Genomic DNA, 11,788 nt, shown 5'->3' with positions numbered 1-11,788 from the left:
TATATATATATATATATATAGCCTATTAATTTAACTGAAATAAACAAACCAAACTAGAGAAGTGTATCAATCTATCATAAGATATATTGTGCAGATGACATTGGTCATTGGGTCAGTCCACACCCCTTGGCCACCATGCCCTGACCACGGTGAGCTTAGCAGCTTGAAAAGCTTTGAGAACACGGCCTGATCGTGTTCCTCATCCTTAATCACGAATCATACACAATATATTTTTTTTAATGGAAGAACAAAACTTAAGATAGTGTCTAACCCTGGGTTGGTACCAGTATTCGTGCAACACAGGTAATATATTGATATGGAAATTCTCGCCTTTTCTTTTGTATCATATGTAAAAGGGCATGCCCTTGTTTTTACTAATTTGGAGGTACAAAGTTTGATAATCTTAACTTGGGTTACTCTCTATTAGAAGCCCCACATTGGATAGTTCTCTCACTTAATAGAAAGTCTTTTGGATTGGACTTTCTTCATGTCCTTAAGTCCTAACACTTTGTTTCTCTGCTCTTTCTTGTTTGCACTTGTAACATGATGAAGAATATATGAAGATCACCTCACCTTAATTACCATTGTTATTTTCTTTGATATTAAACTTAAGATATGATGGAACCATGCCAGTCCTAGTATAACTCTCATCATGTAACAGTTCCAAAACTGCAGCAACTCCATCCACAAACTTTTATATTGATAGTAACTAGTAAGTCAACATCAGATTCACAATTGTATAACATAAAGATATAATATATTTTTTATCTCCACTTAACATAATAAGAGTGAAGGAAAAAATCTCTACTTTCTCTCAAACTTCTCTTCTTGATTGGATGATACTTCCATCAAGTGTTTAGAGATCATACAGTTGCAGCCTTGAGAGAAAGAAAATCAGATATTTTATTGGTATAGAAGTCTGGTTGTATTTTGTTGTTGGGACTCTGAAGTGTTGTCAATGATGTCACACCTGAGAGTACAAGAAGAGTTTTGCACCCACCATTTTGTCCAAATAATATATCAGTGTCTAATCTGTCACCAACCATACATATTTGTGACTTCTGAATGCCAAACCTGTTGTGTTGTTCCATAAAATTTACAACTTGTCAAGGGAAAAAATTATGCAAGATCCATTTGTGTCGATTATTTGTGTTATGATTATAGCTTGAACATTACTAACAACACACTCTGTTTTGGATGGATTTCATGTTGGACCCACTAAATATGATTGTGAATCCCACTTGAAATCTGTTCAATATTGGAGTGTGTTGAACAAAGTTTTGAAAAGATGAAGATAGCTGGCTTAATTCATGCATAGATGTGTGAAATAAGGCAATGGATAACTTACTTATCTGCTAAGTAGTCCATCATAAAAGTTGAGGGCTTTCCAACAACTAGTGGCTCACGTTGAGTAGATCCTACAAGAGCACCAACCATGGAGCCACCACCTGAAATTCAAGTAGAAATTATAGCATCTTTGACTATTTTAGTAAAATTTTAAGAATGATTAACTATAGCATCTTTGACTGTATTCAATCATTCAGTGATAGGGTCAGTAGTACAGAATATGAGCATGAGGTGAAAATCCCCATCAACTTCCACTCCATCTCAATGTCTTTACTTGGCACAAAGTGTCACCAGCCACACAGAGTAGGCCTATTGCCTTACAATTGAATGATGCATCTATCTCCTCATCACATGTGCATTCAGAATTTGTCAAATCTTGTGAGTTGTGACACATGCTAGAGGCAGAAGTATGCTGCTGCTTCTCCTGCCCCTACCAAGCTTGGGAGGAAATATCCAAAGACTTATCACAGTTGTTTCTTAGATATAGGGTAATGAGGATGCAATAGCTGTAGCTGTTAAGTCATTCAGCAGTATGCCAATTGCTATCCATTGTTCATTAGTCACTATAGGATGGAGTTGTTTCGGATGCAAGGGGCCGTGGCATTGTGCTCAAGAGGAGCTCTTGTTATTATCCCGAGATAGATGGCCAGACTAAAGTTGTTATAGGTGCTTGGAGGTTTCTTTGTGGTGCCTTGTTCCGAACAACCACTGAACTGGTCGTACTGGATAGCTTGGGCGGAGCTGTGGTATAACATCCCATATACAGTTTATGGTAGAAAGCCACAACCTTGGTCATGTGTTTGCCAGAAGTAACATGAGTGGAGGGTGTAGCTAGATATTTGATGAGTAAAGATGAGGCCTTAAATCATTTGAAGAAGTTCATTGACAAGAAACAAGGGGGACAATATTTTACAGTTGGTGTTTCCTCAAGTTGAGACTCCATAAAAGTAAGACTAAGCGGAACAAGTGGAGAAGCTGCCATAAACTGGTTAGTTTCGACCAATTTGAAAGCTCATTTAATATAGTTGAAATAATTGAATTTTGGGTTGTTCAATCACGTAGTAATAACTCAATGGAATTCATAACTATCGCAATGTTTTTTTATTGTCTAAATATTCAAGAATTACAAATGGCTGCTCAATACATCTGTCACTTTTTACATGATCAGTAAAAACCGAATGTTGTTCTTGCCAGCCGGGAAGTCATTCATCATGGAGAAACAACATTTCAGTGGCTAATTAAATGGAAGGGAAAATCAGTGGTTATGTTATTGCAGTCGCAATGTCGCTGCGGAGTCTTCCGAAACCGCAATTTTGCGGTAAATGAGTGTAAGTATATTTATATATAGGAAAAGTCTGATAAATAAAATTCTAAACACTCACTTGATTATATAATGTATGTCCTAAATTAAATCAATAATAAGGGAATAGAATGAACCTGCCCATTCCTGAGCATCTGTAAGATGAGTAACAGCATCTCTATTTGTAGCAATGAAAAGACATCCAGGGTTTTCACGTATACTAAGTGTTCCATACCTTTCATCACAAAGGTTAAAGTGAGGTTTAATAATCCATGCACAAACTGTACCCAAAACTTTAAATAGAACTCTCATAATTGCAATATATTTTATATATGGTTAAATAGAAAAAATATATGCCATGTTCAACCAACTGGACTTTTCCAAAGAAAAACAAAGTATAAGTATCTTCTGCATTACAAGTCAAGTGCAAATTTATAAAAGCCTGCCTTTTGCATGAACTCTGAATCCATTTGATTAAAAAAGGTCGGCCCATTGCACGAGACTCCTACTTGGTAAGGTCTAAGGAGGTAGATGTACACAGTCTTATCCCGCAAGTGGATGGCTGTTTCTAGGATTTGAACCTATAACCTCATGGTCCGTAAGCAACAACCTTATCGTTGCGCCAAGTTGACCCTCTTTCTAAATCCATTTGATGCAAAGTGTTAATTTTTCAATTATAAGGTTGCTGTATTTGTAATATTACAGTGTTTGAAATCTTACTGCACTTTGTAGTAGTTGAAGTAGCGATCAAACCCAACAACAACAGCTCCAACCTAACAATAAACACGTGGTTTTTTTTATAGGAACTAGAAATAATTAAATAAAAATTCCAGTTATCAAAGAAGTTAAGAAGTACATACTTCCTCATCATGCTCCATCAGAAACCCTGGTTTCAGCTCTATCTTTTTGCTACCATCTTCCTGAAGGAACAACATGCACAAAGTAGAGTGAGAGAATCATATATAAGAATAATCCATATTAATATAAAAGATGTAATAGACTCATTACATATGGAAAATTACATAAATTGATGCATCAAAATCTCAATTAGGAGAAGGGTCATCTAGCTGAACTAAATTTGGCTTTCATGTTTCAAGTATTGTCTCTCATTCTTAGGAAATGTCCTCCACGGGTTAATCCGTTAATGTCCTTTGACTCCTTCAATGCAGTTATAGCATGTTTTTGTATAAACCATCCAATATCTGGACACCATAAGGATGATGACTAATCTGGTTTGAGTCGGGCAGGATCAAAATGGTTGCAAAACTCTCCCTACTAAGCATTTAAAGCAACTATGTACCCGAAGACTCGAACTCAGGACCTTTGGTTTAACTAGAACAGCCCCATGACAGATGAACTGTGTTAGGTAGTTATAACATTATTATATTAATCAGACTTAAGAAATTTCTTATATATTTGATTATAATTTTATGATTATATTTCTTATCAGCTTCTTCATTTCCCTTGGGTTCACCTACAAGGATTATATATATCTTATTATATATTACTCTTGTAAAAAAACTAAGTGCCCTGATTCTGCATCTCTTAATCAGAAACTCATCCATTCATGCCTCAAATGATGAGGCTACATTACATGCCATCCATTATCATTCAAACTCAGATTATGTGTTCAAGTTCCATCTCAAAACCAATTGGCAATGAGAGGAGTTTTCCAACAGATATTTGAACCATGCCTAAAAGAATGAGGAAATGATGTGAGACTTACTTCCTAAAAGAGAATCTTTTGGAAATGAAGGAGTAGAGCGAAAGTATTTTAACATACATAAGAGAATGAAGTAGGCTATGCGGGACTTACTTCGCAACAATATGCATTCAACCAAACTGATATTAAAAATGTCAGATTATTACACACAACCAAGTGATCATACAGATTCAGAAGCATGTAATACAGAAGTTGGAAAGGCTTTTGCATATTGGAACTCTATACATACCGGTCCACCAAGGTACTGATATCCAGCAAGCTCAAGCTCCTTCAAAATGCCTTCTTCTCCAATGACATAAACCTAAATCATGCTCAACTATCAGCATTATACTTTCAACTTTATAGTTTATACATTAGTCTGAGGAATAGTTAAGATTGTGAAAGATACTGCATTCAATCATAACATAACATGAATAAAAAGATGATGGTACTCTATAATATTTCCCAACAAATATACTTTACATAAACCTTGCAAGCATTAATTTAAGCACTGTAATTCCTACGAGTTTACAAATAACTATGGTCTAACTTCAGAACTGTAATTGCTATAAGAGTTCACAAATAACTATGGTTAGCTTCACATATCCTAGATTGACCCAAAAAATCACTTAATTTGCTAGGCTCAAAGTGCACCATATAACTAATTTTATGGTATTCTCTATTAGCAGTACTGCCTCTCCACCACTACAATAACAATGCCTTGTCTCACTGAGTGGGGTAAAATACATGGATCAATCAATGCCATTGTGCTCTATTGAAAGCAGTCTCAAACAAGTCCATTTTGAGCAAGATCTCTTTTAATGGTTTCTACACAAATATTCTTAGGGCTTTAAACCTATCATTGAAGGAAAATCTTTTGTTATGTCTCCATAAGCACACTAGTGGTTACTGGGTGCATCATACATCTTGTATAGATTGAATATGTTAATAGGAAGCAAATAGAAATTAGATTCCCAGCATATATGTGATGCAAACTCCTTTCCCTACAATTACACTTAATAATAAGAAATGCAAGTGCTCCCAGCTTTGAAAAAAGGCAAGTAGGTAAGGGGACAAACAGAAGCCTATCGGACGAAAGTTTACCTTTGACTCATGATTAAAAACAACTTTTGGCCTATGACAAAAGGAGATAAGTTGGGGCCTGGCTCTGAATGTCAAGTTTTCATCTCAAAACCAATTGACAATGGGAGGAGTAGTCCAACAAGTATTTAAACTATGCCTAAGAAAAGAAAATGAGACAGACAATGTGGGACTTACTTCCCAACATATTTGAGGAATCAAGTGGTTTCAACTTTCAAGTATAACATGTGTTTTCTGTGAAAAGTCGTATATAGGGATCCTTGTCCTGGCAGAAACTGCCACAAGGCTGAAATGACACATTTTAAGAGTCCAAGTTATAGCCCAAGCCTTAATAAACTTAGACAGAAAATATTTAAAAAAATAACAACTTGAATGTAAAATTTGTGGACTTGTGACTTTAACTGGTTACTCCATCTTAGGTTGTTAGAAGAGTGCCTAGTTTTGGTGGTTAATATTCAGTGGCTACTATTAGTTTCAGTCATAATACTTCAGAGCAAAAGATGACACATGTTACCTTCTTATTTTTTGGGAAATCAATGGACTTCAAATATGCAGCAACTGCAAAAGATGATGCAAAAATTTCCTCCTGAAAAAACTCAGTGGTTAAATATTCATGAATGCATGACTATTGTTTTAACAATTTTTATTGAAACAGAGGAAGTGAAGAACAAAAGGCTGTGTACTAACCTCACTCACATCCAGGCCAAGTGTTTCAAACTTCTTTCCATATTGCTTCCTTGACTTTGTTGAGTTGTTGGTCACAAAAACTAATCTTTTTCCCTAAAGAAGTTTACCAAATCTCAAAGTTTGTTTCTAGATGGATGCACTGATTCAAATTGCGGACTACATCACACCACAATTGTAGTGTGACACAGTATAAGGCAGCATCAAATTCAAAAATATTTCTTTTAATTATAAAATAATTCACACTGCAATGGCTGTAATTCACACTGCAATGGCTGTAATTCACATCCCTATGGCCGCAATGACCATAATTGCAGTAATCGTGACTATAATCACAATTTTAAATATTGGATGAATGTAACATAATGGAAAAGACCCTAAAAAATTAAAAAAACAAAAGTTATATTTGCCTACATGAGTACACAAACCTTTGACCTAAGTAAATCAAGTGTTTCAGGGACCCCTTCTATTAAGCTATCACCTTTCCATATAACTCCTGAAATTAAGCATTAATGGAAAGGGAACTATAAGTTGGTAGCAATATATCAGTATCCATATATAAGAATCTAGATTAAAATAAGAAAAAGAGTGGAAGAAGCAAGGGTAAGTAACCACCTTGAGGGACCAAGTATCTGGATCTAGTATCAAATGATAAGAACCAAGAGCATAGATTAAGAACAAGGAAGGATTTATGAAAATAATCACAAAAAGGAAGGTTGACTATTTCAAAGGCTTGAGACTGTAAAGGCTTATAACATGTTTGGTTTTCGTAAATTTATACTCAGAAAATCTCAGCTAAGAGCTGTGTATTTTGATCATAAGATTTTCTAAACATAGAATTAGTTAATCTAAGCAGACACTAAATATTATAACTACTCTTGCTTGAAGAAAATTGAACAATAGATGCTATTTTGAAAAGAATAACTTTGAGTGACCAAAATGAAATCAAGAGTATACGAAATGATGTCACTAGATCAAATCCTAGAAACAGTTTCTTCACTTGACTGTGTACATCTACTCTCTTCAGACTCCATTAAGTGGGAGCTTTGTGCATTGAGCTACCTTTTTTAGACCTCCGCTATCCCAACACAATTCTTTTGTCTACGACCTTCACTATACTCGAGCATTTCGCCATTTCGAGTCAAGTCGAGAGAAATCATTTAACATGACAAAAATCTCACGGCACCTATTTTTTCATTCTCAAGACTCAGACTAAAACTTGTTGGAGGAGTCCAACTCTTCCCCACTGGAACCAACCGATGCCTTACACACTTAAACACATAACTTAAGCTAAAGAAGAAGCAAAATGGGTATGTTTTCAGTTCATTGAAAAAGCAATAGGGCATACATTATCATCATATAGCATAACACACAAACAAATTAAATTCTTAAATCAACATCATTACCTTAACAAGTTCTAACAAAACAACCCATTTATACAATGATAAAGTTTAAAGATTCTTAGAAAAGCCACTAAATTTAACATCACATACCATCACAATCGAATATAAATGTCTCCACAGAGTCAATGAGTTCATCAGCATTCTTGAGTGGCTGTGCTGATGCATGTGTAGTAAAACTTGCCATTCCAGAAGTATTATTATTAGAACTAGTCTTTCTATTAAGTGTGGCAGATTTTGATGATAAAGGGTTATGGGAAAAGTGAGAGAATCTAAGGTTTAATGGAATAATAGAAGATTGGAACCATAACTTATGATTATGAGAAAGAGTTGTTACACTCTGACATGTAATGCTGCTGCACCTAAGCATGTTGTTACTAACTGCTAAGGTTGTTTTTTTTTCTTTTCTTTTTAATTGAAGCCTTAAAGTTGTTGTTATTATGTTTTTGTGGTGTGTGTTATAACAAATATAAGAGGTGAAATATATATATTGAATTTGAGGTGGAGCCACTTGATTGAGTGGACACGGAATGTGTCTTTTTGGATCATAATCTAGTTCTTGCTGATTCTCAATTTTGTATGGATGATATTCATTCTAAATGCCTCTGCTTCCCATATTATTTGAGAAAAATAGGTAGAGTCTAAAAGTTTTATATATTATCACTTTATCATTATCATTTATATTTAATTATAATTGATTCTTCAAAAAGTAATACAAATAAATAGTGGATAATATACTGATTGACTATAAATATTTACAATCACGTTGTATAAATTATTTACAATTGATTGCTAAAACATGATGGTAGAATATAGATTACATATGTGAATTTATGACCTTGTTGATTATGAGCTAACTTTTTATCAACTAGAGAAATTTCATTGATGTGTGTGGTTTAATTTAATACAAATTCTTACTGATGTTTTTTAATAAAAAATATTAGCATATTATATTAATAATTAGATTTAGTATGTATATAGTGTAAGTGTTTTTATATTGTAAGCAAATCATTCACTATTCATATATTAAATATAATTGACTCTCAAACAAAAGTAATACAAATCAATGGTTGATGATATGTTGTCAGTGTAAAAAAAACTTCACACTAATAGTGCATTCATTTTAAACTCTTACTAATTTGACTAAAAGTATTTTTAATCATATAAAAATTACATTACTTCACAATTCCATACGGTAGAAAGTGACTTAAAACTAAAATATGTTGTGAATAAAGAACAACTTTCTTTCTATTAATTAAATAAGCCTTTCACTAAATAGGATTACAAGAGATGAAATAAATGTTAGAATTTTTAAAGCAATCAAAACCTATTACTTACACGATATTCTATTAAAAAAAATATCTCATTCAATCAAACCTATTAATTACATGATATTTTATTAATTGCAAAATAATCAACAAAAAAAGAATAAATCATAAATCAAAGATTTATATGATGTGGATAACACTCCTCAAGATGGGATATCTATGTTGGATAAGCCCATCTTACTCTTTAAATGCATGAATTGATATTTCCCCAAGGATTTGGTAAGTAAATGAGCAATTTTTTTTGTACAATGGAGAATTAAAGCAAAACTAAAACGCAAGGGAACAATCCAATGCTAGAAGATGAGAACACTCATCCAGAGCTGAAGACCATATCGAGAAGATGGTAGAAGAGTAAGACCCTCTCTTAGCCAAACAGTCTGCCACATGGTTAGCCTCTCCAACAACAAATCTAACCACCACGACCTAGTCGCGGGATATCCAAGCACACACCTTAGCGACAACTGCGAAGATACTAATAACGCAGATCTGAAAATCCTCGGAGATTCTTCACACCCACATTCCAAGCCATTTGCAAACCTCGATCCATAGCCAACAATTCAGCTAGGAGAGGAGAACCTTCTCCAAAATTGGCAGAGAACCCCGAAATCCACATACCTTTATGATCTCAAATGATACCACCTCCTCCCATGACGCTGGAAACAACAATACAACTATCATCCACGTTAAGCTTTACCTGACCTTCTGCAAAGTAGCACCAACGAATAGAGGGAGGGTCGTCGATACTAGAGCTACCCCCTAAAGTGAGTCCAATCTCATAAGTCATAATGAATGTAATTAGCAATAAGATGGATACCCTAAGGGATATCACCCATAATGGAATTATTCCTCCATCTCCATGCCCGCCATACACCAACAAGAAAGAGGAGGCCATTATGACGGTTACAGTTATCCAAAATCCAACAACGAAACGACTGAGTCACCCAGAAAGAAGGTGAAGTCCACCCAAGTCTAGACTATAAAGGTTTCGATTCAGGACAATCCCTGAAAATATGCATAAGATCCTCAATGCTTGCCTGGCATCTAAGACAAGAAGGATTTGTAGCCATATTCCTATTGAAGTGAAGATCATTCGAGGGCAAGGCCTCGTGAAACCCCAACCAAATCATAAACTTCAGTTTCTCAGGAACACGGAGCTTCCAAACAGACCACCAAACGTCAAATAAGTTACCACTATTATCCTTAGAGTACTTAAGCCACCAATACCTTGGCTTAGCTGAATATGATCTTGTTGCATGGTCATCCTAAAGCCAACCATCATCATCATCTTGAGAACCTGGAGATAAATTTGTAGAAATAAAATCTTTCACCTTAGTAGGCAGGAGAGTGTACAGCCTACTAAAGTCCTACTTACCATCAATCCAAAGATCATTCACTTGCAGCTGTGTGTCCGATATGTGAACAAAGCTAACATAGTTGCATAGCAGACCAATACCTGCCCAATTGAAGTACCGAAGGGATTGTTCTCCCTTACCCAGATGAAGGGAGAAACCATTCTGAAGCTCAAAAGAGGCATTCATCATACTCTGCCAAATATAAGAAACTGATGTGCGATGGGGAGAAAACAACATAGACCTTTCTTCTACATACTTGTCCTTTAGCACTCTACACCACATTTTTTCACAGTTAGTTAACAAGTTCCAACAGCTCTTTCCCAAAAGAGAAATATTAGAAACTCTTGAATCCCTAAGCCCCAGACTACCATCTTTTTTGTGCCTTGTAAGCACATCCCAACTCACCAAATTAAGACTTTTGGAGTTGACGTCCCCACCCCAAACAAAACTCCTAGTCATCCTATCAATAGTTTTGCAAACATGTTGGGGCAGCCACATGACCTGCATGGTATAAACCGAAATAGAGGATATAACCGACTTAGTAAGACACAAACGACAAACTTTGTTAAGAAGATTAGCCTTCCAAGTAGCCATCCGCGTTTGGATCTTTTCTAAAATATGATTGAAAACACCTCTACTAACCTTCCCGTGAATGAGAGGAATACCCAAGTACTTCCCAAGATCACTAACCACTCTCATGGAGCAAAGCGACATGAAGTTACTCTTGTTCCTAGTAGTCACCATTCTTGAACAAGTAAATTTCGACTTGTCCACATTAACCTTCAAACCTAAAGCACGACAGAAATCCTTCAGGGTGGAACCATCGGAACTTGGGCAGTGGAAGCCTTACAAAAGAAAAGGACATCTTCAACAAAATAACAGGTGAGAGATATGTGGGCCACCCTAGGACATAGTGATAGGATTCCACTCACCCAACTCCACCTTTCGAGAGATAAGAAGAGACAATTTCTCCATGCAAAGAACAAACAAGTAAGGAGAGATCAGATCCCCTTGGCGAATTCCTCGAGCTAGTTTAAACCCGTCAAGTCTAGACCCATTCCATAAAAGTGACACATTCCCCGATCGAACACACCACATAATAAGACTAACAGTAATAGGTGGGAATCCAAACTACAATAGAGTATCTTGGAGAAAATCCCAGTTCACCATATCATACCCCGTCTCTAGATCCACCTTGAAAGCCATGAGACTCGTCTTAGATTTGGACTTATGAATATGATGCATAACCTCCTGAGCCAAAATAATATTATCAGTGGTGCCCCTTCTAGGAATGAAACTACTCTGAAGAGGACCCACTAACTAATCCAAAAGAGGACGCAATCTACGAACTAGAACCTTTGTGATAAGCCTGTAGACCACATTGCAAAGACTAATTGGTCAAAGGTCTTTCAAAGAAGTAGGATTAATGACCTTGGGAATAAGAACATGAAGAGTCTTGACAATACGAGTGTCCGAGAAACCGTACTTGAAAGCATTAGAAACAAGTCTACAAATATCATCACCCATCAACTACCAGTACTTTTTGAAAAAGATTGGTTGGAAACCATCCGGAC

General features: G+C 35.6%; 1 protein-coding gene across 1 annotated transcript; it reads right to left on the bottom strand.

The window, feature by feature from the left end:
• On the bottom strand, positions 669-7,993 carry LOC109352355 (phosphoglycolate phosphatase 1B, chloroplastic-like). The gene is made up of 10 exons (XM_019594309.1): positions 7,628-7,993; positions 6,563-6,630; positions 6,138-6,230; positions 5,965-6,036; positions 4,600-4,671; positions 3,508-3,567; positions 3,368-3,420; positions 2,785-2,882; positions 1,349-1,448; positions 669-1,074 (listed from the first exon to the last, which is right to left on the bottom strand). Exons 1-10 carry the CDS (start codon positions 7,902-7,904, stop codon positions 864-866), a joined length of 1,104 nt encoding a protein of 367 aa, XP_019449854.1. The 5' UTR covers positions 7,905-7,993; the 3' UTR covers positions 669-863.

The sequence above is a fragment of the Lupinus angustifolius genome, chromosome LG07, assembly GCF_001865875.1.
Source record: "Lupinus angustifolius cultivar Tanjil chromosome LG07, LupAngTanjil_v1.0, whole genome shotgun sequence".
Classification (NCBI taxonomy): domain Eukaryota; kingdom Viridiplantae; phylum Streptophyta; class Magnoliopsida; order Fabales; family Fabaceae; genus Lupinus; species Lupinus angustifolius.
The sequence above is the reverse complement of the archived record's forward strand: the minus strand, read 5'-3'. Positions and strand labels throughout refer to the sequence as shown.

Bases quoted from the DNA above. Each gene is read 5' to 3' on its own strand.
- LOC109352355 (XM_019594309.1), bottom strand. From the start codon at position 7,904: ATGCTTAGGTGCAGCAGCATTACATGTCAGAGTGTAACAACTCTTTCT. The intron at 6,631-7,627 runs GTATGTGATGTT...GCTTAATTTCAG, and splicing joins ATTTATATTCGATTGTGATG to GAGTTATATGGAAAGGTGAT. The intron at 2,883-3,367 runs GTAAGATTTCAA...TTGTGATGAAAG, and splicing joins TTCAACTACTACAAAGTGCA to GTATGGAACACTTAGTATAC.